General features: G+C 41.9%; 1 protein-coding gene across 2 annotated transcripts in view; it reads left to right on the top strand.

Annotated features, from left to right (window-relative positions):
- Nucleotides 1-22,454, top strand: part of LOC102044659 (serum albumin) — a 26,568-nt gene extending 4,114 nt beyond the window's left edge. The window contains exons 2-17 of one of the 2 annotated variants that reach the window (XM_031063655.1): nucleotides 1,383-1,502; nucleotides 12,436-12,479; nucleotides 13,226-13,286; nucleotides 14,104-14,236; nucleotides 15,086-15,300; nucleotides 15,898-16,030; nucleotides 16,199-16,296; nucleotides 17,075-17,204; nucleotides 17,961-18,175; nucleotides 18,300-18,432; nucleotides 19,248-19,345; nucleotides 19,464-19,602; nucleotides 20,231-20,454; nucleotides 20,935-21,067; nucleotides 21,995-22,051; nucleotides 22,285-22,454. In XM_031063655.1, coding sequence (XP_030919515.1) covers nucleotides 14,108-14,236; nucleotides 15,086-15,300; nucleotides 15,898-16,030; nucleotides 16,199-16,296; nucleotides 17,075-17,204; nucleotides 17,961-18,175; nucleotides 18,300-18,432; nucleotides 19,248-19,345; nucleotides 19,464-19,602; nucleotides 20,231-20,454; nucleotides 20,935-21,067; nucleotides 21,995-22,045 — 1,698 coding nt within the window. In that variant the 5' untranslated portion in view covers nucleotides 1,383-1,502; nucleotides 12,436-12,479; nucleotides 13,226-13,286; nucleotides 14,104-14,107 and the 3' untranslated portion in view covers nucleotides 22,046-22,051; nucleotides 22,285-22,454. Of the gene's footprint in view, nucleotides 1-1,382; nucleotides 1,503-12,346; nucleotides 12,480-13,225; nucleotides 13,287-14,103; nucleotides 14,237-15,085; nucleotides 15,301-15,897; nucleotides 16,031-16,198; nucleotides 16,297-17,074; nucleotides 17,205-17,960; nucleotides 18,176-18,299; nucleotides 18,433-19,247; nucleotides 19,346-19,463; nucleotides 19,603-20,230; nucleotides 20,455-20,934; nucleotides 21,068-21,994; nucleotides 22,052-22,284 lie in introns of those variants that run through there. The other variant, XM_005429040.2, reaches the window with a different exon arrangement.
- Nucleotides 22,455-23,117: the final 663 nt, after the last annotated feature.

Here is a 23,117-nt window from a genome sequence, read left to right as displayed (position 1 = left end):
GGGGTTTGTGTCTCAGTTTCCACAAGGGTGTATGACCCATAGCTGTGTTTCCTGTTCATAGGGCTCTTAGGGAATGGATTGCAGATCACTGAAAAGTCAGTGTAGGCTCTAAATAGGGCAGTAATTCCTAAAAACCACATTTCCTTCCCTGGTGAGTCTGTGAAGTTAACTTTGGGCGCTTGGGGTTATTGGTAGCATAAAGCTGCAGGAAATCGTTCAATCATAGAACCACAAACTGGTTTGGGTTGGAGTGGATGTTAAAGACCACCCAGTTCCAGCCCCTGCCATGAGCAAGGACACCCTTCACTATCCCAGGTTGCTCCAAGCCTTGTCCAACCTGGCCTTGGACACTTCCAGGCATGGGGCAGCCACAGCTGCTCTGGGCAACCTGTGCCAGGGCCTCACCACCCTCCTAAATATTGAGAAAAACGACAATCCTTTGTTCTCTTTTTCATCTGTGATTTCTGATTCTGTACTTATTCATTTTCCTCCAGGTTATTGATCATTCCACTGAGCACTTCATAGGAGTAGTGGGAAAGCTTGGGGTCTGGATTCAGTGAATACTTTCAGGAACTGTCTCCTGTGTGCCAGATTCCTTAAAAAGTCCTACAGGACAAACAATGTGTTGAAACCTCTGCTGTGGTATAATTATCCTCATGGATCTGCTTTCAGTTTCTTTTACAGCTGCTGGAAGCAGTGTTATTGTCAAGGTCAGGGAGCGAGGGAGCATGAGTTTTGTTTGTAATTAATACAAGGACTGAAAAAAGTTCAGAACTTCTGGAATTTTTCACCCAAACTCAGGACTGCTATAACTTCCACAAGGCTACCAAGCTGACCATCCAAATAAACTTCAATCCAAACCCCAATCCTGCCATTCTGACTGGTGAATGCATGTGTTGTCTTTGAGATGTGCAGTTTTGCCACCATTGCAGCTTCTACATGCGCTGGAATGTTTTTATGTGTATCATTCAGGGAACTGGGAACCCCAGCCTGTATTGTTTGAACACACACACCAAAGGGACTCGCTCACTGGACCTCCTTGGTGCCTAGATGGAAGATCCATCTAGGAAATGGGTGGTAAGATTAGCTACAATTACACCACCATGACTGATTTTAAACAGAAGTAACAGAACTGAAGTTGTTCAGCAAGCATGCAATGCCTGCTGTCCAAGGCAAAGGGAGAAAGAAGAAGAAGAACACAAATGTTTGAACATTCAGAGAAGTGCAGTTTTCCATGACAGACATTTTAAGCCTTGTCTAAACCACTCAGTTTTAATCCCAGTAAATTGCACATGGAAAAGAATGATTTAGAACAGATTTTATGGAGTCATATCATTTGCTTTAAATTACACTTATTAACTATCTGCATTTCTTCATTACAGTGAGTTTCCTGTGAGCATCTCAGGCCTTGTGAGTAAAGAAAATAAAGACAATCCAGACAGGTGGAGAATTGAAAAGGAGCAGTGCTAACCCAGAAGAAGTGCACAGAGGTACAGCAGAAGGTAAATTTACTTTACTGTTAACACCCAAAGTGCACTGACATTACTGTTCACACTCCAATCCCTGCAGTGAGACCCCCTTTGGGACCAACCTCAGCCTCTGTGGTGCAGTAAGGTGGGTGATTTGCCCTTGGCTGTCCTTCCCCATGATCCATGGCACTGCAAACACACAGACACGTCCCGCTCGAGTGCCTTGCGAGTCATTGCTGTTCTGTGCCAGACACTGATGGTGCATGTTCTTTGAGCTGCTCTTAGAACATCAGGCCAGCTGTGACCACCTCCTCACAGGGAGAACTGTGACAGGAGAAACACATACAGAAAGTAAAACCTTTCAACAATTGATTCAATTAATAAATCTGCAAGTGCTCTGTTAAAAAACAAAACATCTGTAATATACGTAGTACCTGGGGAGTCTTAGTTAAGAAATGGCTTAAGCACTTGAAATCCTAAAATGCATTAGTGCTTTGTGAGCCTTACATTTTAACACGCATAAATTATTCCAAAGGTGTGTTTTAGGCTCCTAATTTGCTTGATAAGCTTTCAAAATGATCATCCTTCGTGAGTATAAACCTGGAAAACACCACGGCAAATAGAGACAAAGGGCATCTGGAGAAGATTCTGGATTCTTTCTCATTCTCTTCAAGTGTGGTCACAGGTAACATAAAACAAAAACAAGACAAATCATAAGATAAAGTGAATTTTTTTGTGTATTTCATGTAAAAGGGATCTGTAATCCAAAACTCTAAACGACACCACTCAAGCCAAAGCTGCCTCACCTATATTTGAACCCTAAAGCTTACTTGTCAAATAAATGTTTTGCTGGTTGGTTTTTTTCTTTTTATTTTATTTTTTAATTGCTGACATTTAAGGCAACATCACGTGTGGGTTGCACAGGAGTCAGCTAGAAGGTTAAACATTTCTTACACTTAGTGTTTTGCCTGGGTTCAGCCAATCCATAATGATAATTTCTATAGTAACCACTTTTTAAAGTCAACAATTGATTAGTTCTGAAATTAGTCCTTGAAACAGCTTCTCCTGGAGCAGCTTGGAAGATCTCAATGCAAGCAGCCTTCTGCTGGCATGCAGAACAACAAGGCTCAGGCTGTTTATTCTCTCCTCATATAGAGTGTGCCTTGAAAATATTTATCCTCCCAGGGTAGTTTTATCTCTGGATAAGGAAGGGAGTGGGAATCTCCATGTAAAACTCAGTAAGACCTTGGATTCAGTGAAGGCAGTGTATGAAATGCCTTTGCTATCTCAGAAAGGCACTTAAAGTGGAAGAAGAACATTTTTACAGAGTTCAAATTACAACTAGAAAAACCATCTATAAGTTTTTGATGGTCTAAAATTCCCCAACCCCCAAGGTCCTGTGAAGCCTCCGTTTTCAAGCAGAATCTGCCCTCACTTGCTCACTGTGTGCTGTTTCACTTATTTACTAATATTGTGGGTTTCTGCTCTGCTTTAGGGGCCCTTGGGACAGGGTTTTTAAAAACAGAGGAGAGCTCAAGCTTGCTGTTATTTCAGTTGGACTCAGCAGGTGGAGCTAAAAGCCGGCAGCACACCTGCAGCAAAAACTAGTCTGATTTTAGTTCTTTCCAATGCTTTGGAAATTAATTTTTACTAACGCATTTGATTCTTAAATATCTATGTCTTGATTTTTTTTTATTTGACAGTAAATATGAAGTGATTTTTTTACATGCAATTTATTTCCAGCGGGCTAAACAAGCATTTCTCTGTGTGTGTGTGGCATTTACAATGGCATTGACTTTATTGTTACCTAGTTACAAAGTTAGGAGCTGCCTTGAATAGCTCTGTGTTCCTCAATTAGGGACCTTTTCAATAAAGAGAAAAAGTGCTGGTGTGGTGAATTTTCTTTCTGTCACTTGTCATTCTCTTACTTTCTTCTTTACGACTCTGAGTTAATTTCAATTTTTTTGATGAGGAAATATCTCCAATGTCAAACTTATAACTGTCCAGTGAGTAAGCCTATAAGCGTCTTGAAAGGCAAATCTATATCTTTTATTTTTATTCATGAATGTTGATGCAAAGCCTCAGCTCAGTTCTCAAGTCTGCAAATTTAAAGACAATATATTAATTTCCAATACTTAACTTCATAGAACTCAGTTTGAATATAAATTACCAGGCTTACCTTCAGACATCACTACCGTCTCTCTATGTACACCAAAACTCTTAAATGCTGCTTAATTTCAGTGAGTTTTAAACTTGGATTCAGCAAAGCACTTGGCATGTAACATTTATGTACCCTAATGCCAAATCCTGTGCATCTCTTGGTTAGATGCTGTCACAAGCCACAAAAGGAGTCCAGAATTTGTGGAGTGTTCTATCAGCAGTACCTCATCTTAAGGAACTTCTCACATTCTGTGTTTCTTTTATTTAAAAGGACTCCTGTAAGGACAATGCAAACACTCTCCAAGCAAAGTGCCTCCATAAGGATTACACAAATAATTTGCAATAAGAGCACCCAATAAATCACACATCATTACTAATCAACAAGCTGAGTTTTCTCTCCATTATTAATCCAACTCCAGTGAGGGCTGATCTCTTTTTTAGACACATCATTCTCTAAGAGTGATCACAATTCTCTAAGACTGTCACTTTCTTTGCCAACAGGAACATGAAATTTTTCTCAGTTTTGAAGTCTACGGCCTCTTTGTGCAAACAGTTATGTTAACAGTAGGTGGCAGATTGCTCCTGCCTGAGAGCTTGGAAAAATGCTTCATGGGGCTAGTTCTTATGGAATGCTGATACCTGTTTATTCAGGACACACCACAGCTTTCTCTGTCAGAGCTCTCCTTTAGGAAAAGATTGAACATCATTTTTAGAGTAATCTCGGTATTACCTGAGCTAGACCTGCTTTTGAGGGTACATCCTACTCATCCACTAACCAATCTAAACACATTGCTGTGATTTGCTGTGAAATAACTTCCTTAAAATGTTGTAGGGAGGGTTGAAAATCCGCCTCTAAAAATCCAAGATACAATCTGCCTTTTATCTAGCTCGCTTTCCAGAGAAATCAGGCAAGTTTTGGCACTGACTTCAACATGACCAGAATTAGGTCAATGCTGAATATATTTCAGAATCCTGCACAGAAGACCTGGTAATCTTAGCGAGTTGCCACAAAGCTCCTTAAGCAATATCAGTGCCCAAGAGACAGGAGTCTCTGCCTAAAGTGCAGTTATATACTAAAAGCAGGAAGGGAAAACCTGATTTCCTTTTCAGAAGGGGAAGCAGACAGTTTGTCTAGCTGATAACAGAGAATCAAATAAAATAATCTCACTTTTCTTTGAAAACTAACTAACATAACACACAGAAGTTCCTAGGCAAGCCTAGTCTCAATTTCAGTTTCTCCACACAGTTTTCAATTCTGATGTTATGTTGTTCTGGATTGAATTTTATGACCAGCTGGAGTGTGAAGTTTTCTTCTTGTGGGTGGACAGGCAAAATAACCTAAGCCCGTGTCAGTGGAGTTTCTGTTTTGTGACTGTGGGATAGTGGGAATGACATGGAACATTCTAGAGCCATGAGTCTCTGATGGCACACATCCCAAGGTCCTGGGGAACTGTGGTCTCCAAGCCACTGTCCATCATCTTGGAACAGTCACAGACATCAGATGAAGTCCCCAGGGACTGGGGACAGGGGAACTTTTTCTAAGAGGGGTAGAAAGCAAGACCCATGGAACTACAGACCGGTGAGCCTTACCTCTGTGCCGGGGAACATCTTCGAGCAGATCTTTATGGAATCAGTGTTGAGGCACATCCAAGACAGAGCAGTGACAGCTTCACTAAGTGTGACTGACCAAACTGGTCTCTTCATGATCATCAAATCCAACCCATAACCCAGCACTGGCAAGAGCACCAATAAAGCATGTGAATGAACTGAATCCAAAATGTTTCACTGGAAACATCAGAGTACTGATAAACTTTCATAAAGTCCAGTTATATTTCCATATTGGCTCTGACAAACCTTCAGGGAGGGCAAACTCTGAACTTGAGAGATTTCTGTCAAGTGATACAAGAACAATTGTATTTTGGGATGTCAAAGGATCCATCCCAGAACTCCACCTTGCTGACAGCAGAGAGTCTGCAGTGCCCAGCAGTGCAGCAGGACCTCAGAAGCCATGAGACTTGTGTTCATATCAGGCTCTCAGCATTTTCAGGCTTCCTGGACTCACGAGGAACAGTGCCCTCAGTCTTGACTTAGCACTAGGCTGTCCCCTCTGCCAGCAGGAACTGGGAGAAATTGGGTCGAACATATGATTTGCCCAGCTTCCAATCTCCCAGTTCAGGGAGCCAGGCATCTGCCTAGATCCACACGGACTTAAGCCTCTTTGCACTGGGAAAACCCACTCTGCTTTCCAGCACTCAGAGTCAAGGAGCAAAGTCAGAACCCCAAGTTCACACTGAACTGAAGGTACCAGAGAAGGGCACTACTACACCAATTGTTCTAATTGCATTTCCTGAGTTTTTTCTGAGACCTGTGGATAGGCTGTGGATATGCCTGGCTGGCAATATTGAAGCGCTGTTGGTTTGAGCAAAAAAGGCCTTTGGGCAGAAAGCAAATGTCAAGGACTGTCAGCATGGGGTTGGATAGTGCCACAGAGGAATGCCCCTGGGAGTGTAGCCTCTGCCTAATTGATCCAAAAGACAACACCAAAAGCTTCATGTGCAAAGAGTTTGTTAATATTTCTTTGCATGGCTTAAGAAGGACTCTCAGTGTAGTGTTGAAATTTAAAAAAAAAACCAAACCAAACATCACAGCTATTTGGGCTTTGCACAGACACAGATCTGCCTGATAGATTTCTTTAGTTCCTCTGATGTATGGACCAATCTTTTGATAACTTATTTAAGAGAACCACATGAACTATACAGATCATTGCTAAGCTCAATTGCAGTTTTTGGTCTCTGATGAAATTTTTCTGATTCTGGGAATGTACTGAGGAACCTTTCTTCCAAAGTCAAGTCTTCCTGAAGGCCCTCAGAGAGACTGAATTTCAAACCCCAGTTATTCACCCCTTTGAAAATCAGACACTGTAAGCAGTACTCTAAAGAAAAACAAACAAAAAACCCGAGCAATATTTCCTCACGTTTTGTATTATTTGTTGTCACTTCCTTAACTCTGGGAATCCCAGGTTTCCAGAACTACATGTCATAGTGCAACAAATCCAGTTAAAGGAGAACATGGGAAGGAAAATGGCAACCTGAAGAAAGACAATGTTTTGTTGCTGCTGCAACTCCAGTTCTCTTTTAAGAGATCCTTATATCCTGGTAATATCATTGCCAATCTGATTCACATTGAAGGAAGTACTGAACCTGGAACTACAAGCCAGAGCTCACCTAATAAATGTAGTCTGGTTGAATGCTGCCTGAAAAACAGTTGATTTTTACAACAGAAAAGCACAGGTACTTGGATTTGACTAACTGAACTTGGCTTCACAGGCTAAGGCACAATGTGGAAATATTTCACCGTGTCTTGTGATTTCACTTATGAGGAAAGATGCTTCCCATTTCATTCATGGAGCCTAGAATTTGTAACTGCAGCATAATATGCAGAAGTGGACTATCCTTTTATGTCAGCAAATAAATGGCGGTGCCAAATTTTAAAATGTCTTGTCCTGCCTGCTCCAGTAACAAGGACCTAAAATGACTCTATCAATTTTTCTTCTCCTGCTGAGGTGCCACCTGAGGCCCTGACAGTTAGCTAAAGAAATTCCAAAGACAGCAGGAAATATTAGAGGTGGAAAATGCTATTCTTGCTCCAGGACTTCATTTAAAACCACTATATTTTAATTTTTCAAAGTTGTGAGGGCTTTATCTAAAGAAATTGTTTGCTCAGGAATAGAGGAAAGGCTGAGAAAAGAATCACTCCTTTTATGTCCTTAATGCTTGAACATTTACAAGTTGTCTTAAACAGATGAACTAGCATTTTCCCAAGAAAGAAACCAGCAAAGAAACCCCAAGGTCCTAACAGAAAAAACAACACAAGAGAACAATTATAGCAGTAACAGAGTCTGTTTCTATGGAGATGGACATGAAGGAGAAAATATTTACCAGCTTGACAGTTTTTAGGCCAGAATGGGAAAACCTTAAGTTTACAATGAATCTAAATGAAAAATAAGGCAAGTAAGAATGTCAGCACTGCCAGGTGATGCAGTAACATTGTGGGGGGCACCTGCAGAATGGCACATTTTCCACAAGTCCTACAGCCCCTCTAGACACACAGGATTTTTTTCAACTCCTGAAGTGTTTCAAGTTGAGAGCAAACCCAGTGGCTCCCAGAATCATTAATTCATTTTACACATGTTTTGTTTCTGATTTTAGCAAATACACCTGCTTACAGTTACAAAAAAAGGTTTTTTAAAAATTTGAAGGTTACAGATCAATGGCCTAAAGAAAAGCAAAACAAAAAAATGCTCCAAACATTTCCTGCTGTTCCTCAAAAGTTTTCACTATTTCTTTTATTGCTAAAGCACATCAAACTTAGGAAAGAAATATTAAGAATATCTTGCCAAGCAAAAGCTTTCAGCTTTGGCTCTTGACTGTACCACATTAAATGGCTCTTCTCTCCTGCCAAAGGCCATCAGGTAGCATAGCAGAGCAGCACAGAAATTGGAAACAGAGTGCCAAAAACTTTCAAGGGCACAAGTGAATGCACTGGATTCCAAAGGTCTCTGGGACTTATGTAAGAGGAAGAAAATAGATCTCCACAGATAGTCCTATCATGAGCCAAACATCAATCACAGCACTGCAGCAATTTCAGTTCCAGAGACAATGATCAAAGGCATTATAAGAAATACTGAAGAAAAATCTCCCCCTGAGAAGGACTTCCTGAATAGAGCAATGCTGCACCTTGGGTATTTCTTTCCCACATCTATTTTGTATTTAGATACACCCATACCAAGATATAACACTGATTTTTGTTGAGGGACCTTAGAAATGGGTAAGAGATGAAGCCAATACTCAGCTATCTTGTGGATTACCTACTGGAACTGGCAGAGCAAAAAGTCATAGGGACATGTGTGGTCTTTGTGAGGTCCCCAGGACAAAGTGAGAGATAACAATCGGACTCCATGTTCTCAGAAGACTAATTTATTATTTTATGGTATTATATTATATTATATTAAAAGAATGCTATACTAAAACTATACTAAAGAAAGAGAAGGATACAGACAGAAGGCTTAACAAGAATGAAGAATAAAAACTCATGACTGACTCAGAGAGTCCACCACAGCTGGCTGTGCTTGGTCATGAAGTTAAAACAATTCACATGGAACCAATCAAAGATGCACCTCTTGGTAAAATGATCTCCAGACCACATTCCAAAGCAATCAGATAATTACTGTTTTCATTCTTTTCTGAGGCTTCTCAGCCTCCCAGGAGATGAAATCCTGGCAAAGAGATTTTTCAGAAAATATGACAGTGACAGACATGGAAAGTAGAGACAAGTCCTGAGAAGTCTCAGAATTGACACCCTCAAAAAGCACTGAAGGCTGTATATTTGGATATATGCAGGCAATCGAATGCTTAATAGGCAAAGCAAAGCTGTTCTTGTTCCTGCTGCCAAAGAATGATGTTGGCAAACGGTCACGAATAAGGAAAACAGATACATCACTACACTGTGGACTTGTGAGAAAAAGGATTAGGGATGCTAGAATGGCCTTGGGATCAAGTGCACAGGACCAGCAAGAACAGTCATCTTGGTGATTCAAAAACCCTCATCTGAATAATCCAGAACTCACTAACACTGCAGGTGGGTGGCTGATGGCAGAAGAGGAACAGCTGAGTATCAGAACTCACTGATGGATATGCTCACGAGATACACCTGACATGGAATGCTATTAGCTACAGCTGAGCAGTCTCTGCCCGTTCTGCAACAGTGATCAGACCCCTTGCGTCTTTATGTTTGCTTTGTATCCATGAGTCCATCTCTGTTCAAACAAAAGCCATATATCTGAGATGTCTGACTTGTTCTGCACGGGAGTCAGACATCAGTGATAAGAATGGCAAACATCCTGTACCAGAGCAGGAAAAAAAAGTAATGCCTGATAGCTGTCCTTATGTCCTGAGCTACAGACGTATAGAGCTAGAGACATTTATTTAGAAGTATACTGATCATAACAGTTATTAAAAAACAGCTACTCACTGCAGCTACTGGCCCAGCAATGTCTGTCTCCAGGTTTGGTGTGTGCCTCATGGTTCAGTCCCACAAACAGAACTACAGGTCTTGAAAAAAAGGAAGAAACAGCAATAAATAAAATGGAGGGCCACAAAAGTAAAGGGTTTCTTGATGTCCTTTGGGTTCTGAGAGATTACTTTGAAAAGCACTTACTTCCCAGAAGGGCTCTGACAGCTGTTCTCACGATACAGCACATTTGTTTCTCAAGAGCCTCATTCCATATTAGTACATCTCAGTCCACTTTGTTTCTACTCTGCCACTCTGCACAGGCTGGTATGATGACATATTTAAAAAGGATGCATCCTTTTTATTTCCAGCTCAATTACTCTTGGAATTATTGTCCTTTGGTTCCCCACACCTGGAATAAAAAGTAGTCATCATATGTAACTTTAGACATAAATGAGTGTGAAAATGGATCACCCTAAAATGCCATTGATAAATTCCTTTTTCTAATACCAGGACAACTTTGTTGGAGTGAAATCAATGCAGTGTGAAAGCACTGAGTAACAAGAAACTCAGTATACTATTTAATACTGTTAAACAAACATGAGCATTGGAGTTCAGCTCTCAGCAGTTATATGAACCATTGGCATCAAGTACAGGACAGACAACAGAAGATATCTAGAAATAAACATGGACCCTGTATTCCAAACTTACATATTAACTCCAGGGGACCTGGAGTGTTCCTGCTAACACTGCACAATACTGCAAGGGAAAATTCCAGAGAGCTTTCAAGATGCAACACTGCAATCCTGTGCTGAATTTCAGCTTTGCCCTCCCCGCCCTTAGCTGTAGTTTTCTGGAGACTTCTTTGGTACAGCCTGAGAGCATCTCAAGAGCTATTCCAAGACATCATTCACCAATACCACAGTTTTTTACTACCTTGTAGTTATCCACAAAATACCTAAATGTGTGTTTCTGTCCCACTGAATGCTCTCTTAAGATTTGAAAGGAGATGGCTCTTCTCTGACAGAGGGATATGGTCAGTAAAATAATTACAGACTGAATTAACAAGCTCTTTCCCCAAGTTTTGTTAGGCTAAAGCAGCATAGGTGACAGCTCCAGATTGCTCATCAATTCCCATCGTTCTCCAGAAATTTGGGATTTTGCTACAACCACCTGAAAAGAAGCCCCATGTCTAATATTATGACATTTCTAACATTGCTTTTCTGCCAACCTGGCTTTCCTGCACCATCTTCATGTAAGAGTTATCCAAATAACCTTTTAATTCCCAAAACAGAGCCTTGTTCATTTAAATCACTATCAGAATGCTGCCTTTCACCTACAAAAATATCAGGAGCAGACTCAGGAAAATGCAGAAAGTTTTTGCAACAGCAGCAGACTGTAGAAATGTCATTGTATCAAACTATACTATGAACTCATCTCAGTTTTATGCGGTTATTCCTGGAGAAAAGAACAACCTTTCTGGAAGACAAGATGCACTGCCTAGGCATTTTCCTGAATGAAAACTGCCTGCAAATATTTTGAGCTTAGACATACCATTTGCTTTATTTCAAATGTCTGTAAAAGCTCACACTCAGAAACAAAAGGAAGTATTAGGTATATACTTACTTAGTCAAATTTTCAGAGGACCGATCATGGATTTGTTCTTACTATTCCCATTAGGAATAATAGAGTGTCATGGCAAAACTGCTCACCTGAGGAACAAAAACAGAGCAGAAAAGGGAACCTTTAAGACTGAGGAAGGGTTTGGAGACCACAGGCTTGGCTCTACAACGTGGGTGCTCGCAAAGCAGAGCTGCAAGGCAGCACACAAGCTCCAGTTGTGTGGGCTGATATCCACACACTAGGGATATAAATTAATTACAATAAATCCTAGTATCTCCCGCTGGGAAGCTACACCACTTTGCACTCAGCAAGGATCCAGCCCTGTACTTGTTTGGGAATTTTTGAAGCATCTCACTGGGTGTCCTGAAAAGTAATTTTGATTTATTCCATGTCCTGGGGCTCTGTGCAAGCTGCACATTTTATTTTACAGAAATTTTACAGGGATGAGAGCAATGTTTAATTAAGAGATCACTCTTGGGAGGATGTCAGTACAAATTGCAAAAATTCTGAAATGACAGCTCTTGCACATGTTTACCCATGCATTGGGCTGTTTTCTGGATATCAGTGAACAGCAGCACCCAGGGAAAACCAGAGCAGGACCTAACAAATTCAGGAGCTCAAATCAGCCACACGTGTCTAGATTAGCCATGTCATCTCAATAAAGTGATTTACAATTAAAATTCTCTAATTTCAGGTGTACTGAGTCCTCTCTGGGTGACCTGTTGCTATACAATACCAACATGCTTTGCTTTTGAACAAATAGTAGCAAAAAAAAAAAAGGCTATAGGATTAGCCCTGATGACATTTTTGTCTGATGCCTTGAACTCCTTGTTTGTCATTTGATAAGGAAATTTACGCAAAACTTTATCTTTTTTGGGTGCTGGGAGGTTCAACCTCTTCAGGACGAAAAGGCCCAAAGTAACAACACAGAATAAATAACTAATATCAAATTAATTTTTGTCAAGGGCAGCTGAAGTTTCATAATCCTCCTCAGGCCAAATGGCAATCCACAAATGCCAGCTCAAGGGTTAATATTTTACAAGCACAGGTAGTGAAGGGTATATAAGCAAATGCTCTTCCTTCAATCTTCCTAGCATTTTTGAGCAATTTTGCTCACATCATAACCTGCAACCATGAAGTGGTTAACATTAATTTCATTTATTTTCTTCCTGAGCTCTGCCAGATCCAGGAATCTGCAAAGAATTGCACGAGATGCAGGTAAGAAAGGACTAATTAATTCTCTTGGAAGTCTTTTTTCTATCAATTTAATGTCTAATATAGTTTCACTAACAATTCGTGGGAGCCTGATCCATATTGAACAGAAAAATGTGATTGACTTGAAAAGAAACGAAATGAAGGAACAGTGGGGAGATGGGTAGGACACTCAGGACAACTGAGGTAAGCAAGTGTGGTGCCATGCCTCTGCAACATCTGTGTGGTGCATGAACAGGTGTCAATGAGTCAGGATTTGTTCCTTCCCACCAGGGAAAACCAGCTGTACTGTGCTTGTGGAAGTTCTGTCTTTTGACAAGTTAATAACTCAGTGTTCAGAGGAAAAAGATTTGCTCTAATCAAACTGCAGCTGCACTGCTTTATTTGCAGTGTTTGGGGTGGTGGTTGTTACCCAAAGGACACATTTGCTAACCCTAAATAGTAAAGTCCCAACAGTCATTTTGAGTATCTGAATGAAGTAGCTGCTTACAGAGGTAAATATTCTATTAGGATCATAAAAATCACAGGCTGGGGTTCCTTCAGAAGGACAAGCAGACCTAAGAGTCAGGTATCTGTAGACAAATGAACAAGAAAGAGTTCAAGTTCTTAAGTTATTAAGTAAAGGAGTCAGGTGAATACTGAACATGGTGAGAATCTGGCCCATGGTGCCCAGAATGTGTTTTCAGGGTCCAGCACAGCCAGTGTGACAGTGTGACAGTGAGCACCACTGCTCCCTCTGTTTTCCTTCCTAGAGCACAAGAGCCCAATTGCCCACCGCTTCAACGACCTGAAGGAAGAGACATTTAAGGCAGTGTAAGTGAATGTTCAACTTCATCTTCTGACGGTTGTTTTGTCCCTCTTGATACTGTACCAAAAAGGCAAAGTAAGACACACTGTATGAGCTCACAGGGAGTGTATTTGTCTCACTGAAACACTGACTTAGCCCCTTACTGTTACTGCAAAACCTAGAAATATTTTAAGACCTGCAAATGTCACAATGACTTACTTCCTCTCTGGGAAAAGAACTCCTTGCAAAGCTTGTGAAAAAACCTCTGTTCCTTCTCTGAAAATAAAATAGGCATGAGGAATGCAGGTTTGCTACTCCTAGAATGAAGAGAAATTATGCTGCATTGGCAACATTGCCAGAAAAACCACAATCAACCTTAAAAAACAAACCTGTGACAGGTTTTCTGAGACAAATCAGTGATCTTCATTTGAAACCAGTTTTGGGAAAGACAGAGGGCCCTGACAGACACGTAAGGGCTGACAGAAGGCAGCCTGAAGGTCATAATTGGTAACAGTGGCCAAATCCATCTTAGATCATGGCATTTATGAGTTTGCTGGTAAAAACAACAGAAAACTCCAATCACAGTCTCTTCTGGTTTGTTTATAATTTAGTATTCAAGGCTTTTTTATAGGGAAGGTAGAAAGGTTATTGGGAAGGTTAAAAACATGTTCAGAGAGGAGGAGAGAACAAGATAGTTGTGGGATATAGCACTGTGCTCCGCATGGTACTCTGGTGAACCTTTGTGCATGTCATTTGAACAAACCAGTTCAATTCAGAGGCACCTTTGAAAATACTGCCTGATGTTTCTCAGTGTCATGTTCCAAACTGTGCTTTGTGTTTCAGTGCCATGATCACATTTGCTCAGTACCTGCAGAGATGCTCCTACGATGGACTGTCTAAGCTGGTGAAGGATGTGGTTGACCTGGCACATAAGTGTGTTGCCAACGAGGATGCTCCCGAGTGCTCAAAACCACTGGTAGGCAGTGAAACCTCACTATTGCTTTTCTCCTCGCTCTGTGCAGCTGCCAGGATCACCCTGCTTGAGGACTTACACCTGAACCTTACAGGTGTGCCTGTTGTCACAGGCCAACGCTCAGATTTCAGTGCTTAAACAAAGAACTTGGTTTTGTCAGGTTCTAAACCTCTGCCTTTAACAAGTGCCTAAATGATCCATGGAGCCATTATGGTAGAGACCAAATACCACACTTTGGCACATTCAGCCTAGCATTGCCTGAAAATACATGTTAGCACTTGGTACAAAACCCCAGCTGTGAAGTACAGGCCTAATTCTAGGTATTAAAGTGACCCAAGTGTGTGGATTTCCACACTGGGGTGACTTGAAAAAGTGTCTGTGCTACTTTAAGGCACTTAGTTTATGAGGGTTTAAAAAATTCCTCTAAAATCAGGTAACCCAAGAAATGTGCGGGTGTTTAGGACTCCTGGACATCTAACAGTTTCAGCTAGATATGAGTTCTCCCTAAAGGTTTCCACCAAATTCTGCTTCAAATCATCTGAAAACTCAGTTTAGTTCATAAAACTCAGTTTAGCTTATAAGTAAAAGTAGATCACTGTCTTGCACAGAGTACTTTAAGTTATAATTCATTTTTTCAGTAAAGCATTGGAACCGTTTTGATACCAGACTATCTAAAATAAAACTTTATAAAATTATTGAAAAACAGTAGATTAATTTGATTTATGGTCTAAATCTTATTCAGTAAAAACCTGTTTACTGTTCAGCCTGGCTTTTCTTTTGCAGATAAGCAGACAACACATGGCACTGTCTATATATAAACACTAGTTGTGACCCTCCCCTCTCCCTTTCCAGCCCTCTGTTTTCCTGGATGAAATCTGCCAAGTGGACAAGCTCCGTGACTCATATGGTGACATGGCTGACTGCTGTGGTAAAGCTGATCCCGAAAGAAACCAGTGCTTCCTGTCCTTCAAAGTGCAGCACCCAGACTTTGTCCAGCCCTACCAGAGACCAGCTGCTGATGTCATCTGCAACGAGTACAAGGACCACCGCGTGCAGCTCCTGGGAAAGTAAGGGAAATGGCCACTTGTCCTGTCTTACCTGGATCACATTTGCTCATCTCATGCAAGAGCAGGTTTTTGCATTCCAAACAGGGGTTAAGGATCCCATTTTATACCTCTTGGATGACCCTTCTTCCCCAAACTTGCTGAAAACTCAGTATTTCCAATCCTGATTAAATAACTTATTCACTCCAGCTTCCCACTACTCTTTGTGTAGTTGGCAAGAAGGAAGAAAGGTAACAGTGAAAAGAACAAAAATTGGCAATAAAATCTTGGTGACAGGTCCATAGATGAATTTTTCACACTGAAAAACAGAATTTTCAAGTACTTGACAACACATTTTAAAAAGCAGATGGATGTCAAACCAGATGGCTGAGAACATCAGGAGTTCACCCTTTACCCACAGTTAGTGAGTCCTGCCTTGGAAAGGGTGAGATTTAGCAGAGCATTTCCCATCAAGCAGGCATTACGTCTCAAAAGCAGATTGCTAAACTAGATTTCTGGAGTAGATTTCTACACTAGAAAAGAAGTTAGAGAAGCCGCAGGAGGTTTAAGGCTATTTACTGGAACACAGAACTAATGCTCTCCTTTTCCTTTTCCTTCTAGTTTTGTCTACTCTGTTGCAAGAAGAAACCCCTTCCTGCACGCCCCAGCGATCCTGGGCCTGGCTGCTGAGTATGAAAATGCACTTAAAAGCTGCTGCTCAGAGAGCGATATTGGTGCTTGCTTGGATGCAAAGGTACAGCAGCTTGGTCTCTGTGGATAAACACTAAGCAACTGAGACACAGGCAGAATGCTTCTGTTCATGCAAAGCTTTGCATGAAGAACTTGGAGAGACAGGCCAGGATTAGTCCTATCCATTGCACATAATGAGTTTAATGTGACAATGTGTGTCCTGTTACCACAGGCAGCTGTCATCAAGGAAAGAGCCAAGAAGATAGATGTAAAGCAGCAGCACGGATGCAGGGTCCTCAACAAGTATGGTGAGAGGACTTTCCAAGCAAGGTAAGTTCCCATCACTTTTTTGGATAAAATGTAGGCTTGTCAGCCTGTGAGAGAGACCTAGGAAAAGCTCAGCTGTGAGAGTTGCAGAGCAATTAAACCATCTCTGGAACCAGTCCGGAGGATGGAGAATTAACTGTTGGAGTGTCCCTCAGAACCAGAGATCACAGTGTGTTTAAGGCACACTTTTGCTGAAGCTGTACTCCACTCCAGTGCCTACAGCTTTTGGTGATGGACACATCACTAATCAGCAGAGTAAGGTGCTAGTTTGAACCTTAAGCCAACCAAAAAGCCAGACTTGGCAGAACCACAGTTGTTACAACATTTGATTGTAAGACAAAGAAAAGCTTTTGCCATTTAATAACTGGATCACCTGTTGGGGCACAGAGAGGTGCTTTCATTCTGTCGCCAGTCTGACACACCAACATTGACTAGGATTATTTTATAAACATAATCAGCTTTCATTTAAAGGTGTCATCAGGACTGTATCTACCTGTGCCAAGCAACCTGGAGCGCTTTCCAGGTGCTCAAGAGTGATGGAGAATACTGGGGTGTGATTCTTACAGTTCAGGCAGAACAGGAAAACCACAGACTTGGTCCTTTCGGGCTTTACTGGGGCAGATGTTGATGCCCTTTTTTTTTTAGCCACCAGGAATTAGATGAGAAGAATGAGTGTTTTCTTGAAACAATCCTGACCTACCTTACCATGTGTTAGTGATTGCAAGGTTTCTGTTCCCTGCAGTGCTTTAAAACAAGTGTTTTTTTCTCCTTTTCTACCCAGTAAACTCGTTCGTGTGAGCCAGAAATACCCCAAGGCTCCCTTTGCAGAGCTGGTTAAGATGGTCCACGATGTGAAGGATGTCTACAAAGAGTGCTGCGATGGAGACATGGTGGAGTGCGTGGATGACTGGGTGAGCTCGCTATTTTAGACCAAAGTTGACATATTTGAAAGATATTTAGAAAGACAGTAATTTGTGCAGCTACATGTTCACAGTCCAGGGAACTTAAACTGGTACTCAGCACTGTTGGAAGGTTCCTCAAGCACTGAAAAGCTCAGGATAAGCACAGTTGACTCTCACTGAAAGTAGGTTTCAGCCCAGCTCTGGATCTAGCCCTGTCAGAACATTTATCAAGGAGGCAGCTTGACAGTATTTATTCACTTGAACTCAACCATAAATAAAGGAAAAAAAAGCAGAGGCAAAAAGGCTGCAATTTTTTCTCCTGCCCTGTCAAGCATACTACAACTAATCCAGCTTTCCTGTAGTGCCAATGAATGCTAGAAAACAGATGAACAAACCCCTACAATAGTGAGATGATGTCAATATTGCCTGGCTGACTCCAACTTGGACACACTCATTGACCCTGCTCATTCCAGGGCTCTGGGGTTAGTCCTCCATCAGAGCTGGGCATCCTGTCAGGAATGACAAGATCCATCAGGCATCCTTGTGACAGACCACTCAGGGATGTGCCCTGGCTCGCCAGAGTGTCTAGGATCAGGGAGGGAACTATGCCCCAGTTATTTCTCTTTGTGTGAAGGCAGCATTTTTTAGTGAAGTGCTAAATAAAGAGGTGACCTGAGTGAAAAGAGTCTGAAGCTGAGAGAGCAAATTAATTAACCTGTCTTTATTATTTCATAGCTTGTCTGATACTACGTATTAATTTTACAGTCAGAGCTCGTGGCCTCTCTGTGCTCTAAACAAGATGTTTTCTCAAGTAAACTGAAGCCCTGCTGCGAGCTGCCAGCTGTGGAAAGGACCAAGTGCATCATGGAGGCAGAGTTTGATGACAAACCTGACAACCTTCCTTCACTAGTTGAAAAATACATTCAAGATAAGGAAGTGTGTAAAAGCTATGAGGCAAACCATGATGCATTCCTGTCAGAGTAAGTAGTGCCCAGAGCATTACAGGCTCATTGTCCCCCTGAGGAAATGTCCTTGTTATTGCTGCACTGTGCTGAGGACAGCAGCACGTTACTCAGGAGCTCTGTCTGCTGCTGTGCCTTCCAGGTTTGTTTATGAATATTCACGAAGACACCCTGAGCTCTCCACACAGCTGGTTATGAGGATTACCAAGGGATATGAAACACTCCTGGATAAGTGCTGCAAGACAGACAACCCTGCTGAGTGCTACGGGAACGCTGTAGGTGCAATGCTGTGTTTGCAGCTGGCTTGAATGCTGGGCTGGTACCTGTCATCAAAGAACTGTGTTGAGGAGCTCCCACAGCAGAGCAGACAGAAAGCTTTTGGAGAGACTAATTCCAGGGGGGTTAATGTCCTGATGGGAGATGAAGCAGTCCATGGCCCATGGCAAGGATGCAGGGTTATCTCAGATTACAGAGTAACTTCATTTGTCACATCACATTATTTCAGACTAGTCTCACTCAACTAATTGTCTGATGCCTCTCTATCTCAGATATGATTCTGCTTGTCCTGAGGCTGACAATTAATAGCTCAGTTATTGTCTGAACTCCACAGCCTACACTGAGTATGGCTGCTCATGGATTGTGATGGGAGAGAGTGTGCATGGCCAGCACACAGAGACACCTAGCAGGTCTGATCCACAACTCAGTCATACACAAGACACAGCATAAGTTGAGTTCCTGAAAGCTTTGGCCAAGAGATGTTCCCCTCGTGGTTGATAATAATTTGAAATATTTACTTGATTTAAACAAATAAACATAAACCCCCACTGCTGAGAAAGTAAGTCCAACAGGTAATTAATTTAAACTAAACTTTAAAAATGTGGCTGCCTTTTTCAAGGAAATTTCTGTTAGAACTTAAGACCCACAAGGGAATCAAATCCTGCCTACACCAGCCTGGCTATACAGAAATGATCAACCTTGCAAAATGAGTATTTTGTAGATAAGGTTTAGAAGAGGTCAGAAGTTACATTTGTATGACTGTTAGCAACAAGTTCTGCTCTAATATCACTAATAAATTTGCATTTGTTTGCAGCAAGAGGAACTGAACAAGCATGTCAAGGAAACTGAGGATGTGGTGAAGACCAACTGTGAGCTGTTCAATACCCACGGCGAGGCAGACTTCCTTAAAGGGTGAGCAATTCCTGAGAAACATTCTGGAGTCATCACTTCCCTTTTCCCTTCAGTGGCCCAGATGTGCTCATATTTGAGGAATGCTCTACTAACTGTCATTTTGATTTGACTTTGCCAGAATTCTGGTCCGCTACACCAAGAAAATGCCTCAGGTATCAAGTGAGACCTTGCTTGAAATCGGGAAGAAAATGACAGCGGTTGGCAGCAAGTGCTGCAATCTCCCTGAGGACAAACGCATGTCTTGCTCTGAGCACTACGTGAGTACATGTATTTATTCTTTCCCCTTCTCCTCCTGGAGATTTTCCCTGTTCACAAAAACACTGAATTCTGGTGAGATAGCAAACAGTGTTTTTTCCATAAACACTACACTAAGCATCTACCTAACAGAATTCCAAGTCTGTTCATTTTTTTATGGTGTGAGAGCCTAAATACCTAGCTGATGGTATCTTGTGAGAATTTCAGTTAAACTTTGCTTTGTCTCAGCAAGCAAGAGTGAGTTCATAGAATTGGAAATCACAGAACACAGAATGGCCTGGGTTGGAGGGAACCTTAAAAATCATCCAGTTCCCACACCCTGCCATGAGCAGGGCCCCCTTCCACTGGACCAAGTTGCCCAGAGCTCCACACCTGAGACTGTGGCAGGTTGCATTTGGGAAATGTCCTAAAACAATGTCCTAAAACCCTCAAACCTACTGATTGTAGCCCAATGCCCTGACTGTTTGCAGATGAAGAAATGCTTCACTCCAGGACTACCTATATATTTTAAATTTTAAACACGTACCATGTCCCAGCAGGTGTTTCCAGCTACGGTGTTGTGATAAAAACATCACTTAGTTGCTGTATTTTTTGGGAAGATGTAACTAACCTTTGCCCTTTTTTTTTCAGCTGAGCATCATCATTGAAGACATGTGCAAGAGGCAGGAGAGCACCCCCATCAATGAGCAGGTTTCCCAGTGCTGCAACGAGCTCTACTCGTACAAGAGGCCATGTTTCACTGCCATGGGCGTAGACACCAAATACGTGCCGCCAGCCTTCGACCCCATGATGTTCAACTTCGATGAGAAGCTGTGCACTGCTCCTCCGGCTGAGCGCGAAGCAGGGCAGCTCAAGTAAGCCCCAACAAACACCTTGGAGGGGAGTCCTCAACTGCAGCACTTGGGAGTACAGAAGGAAGCTCCACCCTGTTGTGTCACCTGACTGGAGCTACACTACTGACACAGAAATCCACATGGAACTATGTGTTTGCACTGACCTAGTCACGACATAACATCCTGTAGTGTGGAAGAAGCAAACAGATTTTTTATTCACTGAAATCACTCCCTTAACTGACCAGTTTCATGTAGGCCCACTGCCAGTGCAAATCTTGGGATGTACTTAATTAGGACAACATACAGATCATTTCCCTAAGTTTTTACTCAGCTGCAACTGATGGTTGTGTTAGACTGAGAGTTTGGAGTCACCAACAGGCACAGGCTCATCTAGGCATGACAAAAACACCCTGCATGAGCTGTGCTTGGGGGAATGGCATCTTGTAAAACAGGAATCCTACAGCCAGCAAGAATAATTGTGTCTTGTGGCTTTCTTTTCAGAATGCTCGTCAACCTCATCAAGCGCAAGCCCCAGATGACAGAAGAACAAATAAAGACAATTGGTGGGAGTTTCACTGCCATGGTGGAAAAGTGCTGCAAGCAGGCAGATGTTGAGGGGTGCCTTGGAGAAGAGGTACTTTCTATCTCCTTTTTTTTAAAGAAACAAAACACAAAATACACACACACACAAACCACCAAAGCAGCAAAAAATCCTCAAACAAAAACCTCAAAGCACATATACAGGAACCTGGAAGCTGAGCACTATAGAAAGCTGTTCTGCAAACTGCTGTGGTCACTTGTCCACGTGCCCGTACAATAAACAGCCAGAGCTCACTGTGTATCTTGGCTGCACAGATTACAGTCACTGACCAATTTCACATGGAGAAGTTGTCTGGAGGTAATTTAGTCAAACTATCTGCTCAAAGCACATCTCAGTCCTAGATTAGATTAAGTTCTCTCAGGTCTTGTCAGAAGAGCCACAGATGAAAAATACCCACGTGTAGAATTTAACTTTAGCATACATAAACGTCCTTTTGTTCTAAAGCTCCTTACAAAACTCTGGGATTACCAGTAAAAAGGGCATCTGGATCAATTCTCAGAAGTGCCCAGCAAATACAGATCTACTGGGAGTTGGGCTGATCATGTCACAGAAAAGGTTTATCTGGAGTCATGTGGCATTGCCAGCAAGGATAAATGACAGTTTGCAGTAGCAACCTCATTATATGGTAGGGCACAGAACTATTACTAATATCTTAAAGTGCTTATTAATTGAATTATTTTTTTATTTATATCCCAAGTGTTACATAGTTAAATATATTGGGCAGACTTAGGAAAGAATTATTTTGTCTCTAACCAGTTCCAAAAGTTTCTTTGCTACTTTGACAAAACTGGAAGACACAACATCCAGGGGCACGTAGGTCCTAGGGTCAGAAAGTACCATCAGAATTATCCCTTGAACCATAATTCAGGCATGAGTTTAAGTTGCTAACAGCTCCTTCTCAAGCACAACCTGCTTTTCTTCTTGCTTCTCTCTGACAACTGTTTGTGTTCCGTTTCCCAGGGTGCTGCCCTAATAGTCCAGAGCAGAGCCATATTAGGAATTGGTGTTTAACCTAAGGTAGGTAGCAGCAGCAATACACAAATACCTTTGTCAGTCTGCCTGCCCCTTCCTGCCCACCCTTCCACCCACTTCACTTCCTTATCCCCAAAGAGCATCCAGCTTCCCTTTAACCACCACCTGGGCTTTCCCTAATTGTTTTACCACCTGTCACTGCACGGGGCTCAAATAACTGAGGTCTTGCCAGTATGCTGCCATTTCACAAAATCCTCCCTTTTGTCTCTCCAATCTAGGTTGCCAGTGAGAAAAACATGAAGAAAAAACTGTGTAACTTCTCCCACCCCTTACCCTTTTTCATTTAGTACTGAAAGAATCAATCATGAATCTTCAGTGTTTTGTCACACTATGTGCTGTTCAATTCCTTCTCTAAAAGAAAAAAAAAAATAAAGGCTTTATAAAACCACACCTGTCCCTGTCTGCTAGTGACTACCACAAGGCAAAGCCCAGCAGTAGTGCCTATACCAAATGGCTGTTCTAAGTAGAACATATGGACAGTGAGTCTGTACTTCAAATTTTTTTTTCTGCTTAGTGCTCTTAGAAAGTTTTTATGAAAGAATATGAAAATTTAGCTAGACTTTAATACCCAGATTCAATTGCCCAGGTTCATTTTAGGCTTTACTTCAGCCATTATAATTACACAGTAAGAGAGGTTTCAAAGGTACTATGCGATCTAAAGGAAACGATCAGCAAGGACCTGTTCTAAAAAAATATTTTTACACCAACCCCAAATCAAGCATCTCTTCATCTGCAAAGAGTTGCGAACAGCCCTGCTTTTAAGATGCTTTTCATCTCTTAACTCGATTTTTAGGATGTGTTTTAAATTTTCTCTTGAAAAGCTCACCACCTAAATCACGCCCTTTACTACGGCAAACTCCCCGGAAAGACATTTCCTGCTCCTATGCCCACAAAACCCTGTGATTTGCTATCACATATTCCAGTTCACCCCCCCGGGGAGGCTCAGGCCGCGGACTGCCCCGGCCCCAGCCCAGCTCCCAGTCCCGCCGCCGCTCACCTGCTCCGCGCCGCCGCTGCCGCTCCGGGCGCTCCCACCGCGGAGCCGGAGAGG

The sequence above is a fragment of the Geospiza fortis genome, unplaced genomic scaffold, assembly GCF_000277835.1.
Source record: "Geospiza fortis unplaced genomic scaffold, GeoFor_1.0 scaffold909, whole genome shotgun sequence".
NCBI lineage: Eukaryota > Metazoa > Chordata > Aves > Passeriformes > Thraupidae > Geospiza > Geospiza fortis.
The sequence above is the reverse complement of the archived record's forward strand: the minus strand, read 5'-3'. Positions and strand labels throughout refer to the sequence as shown.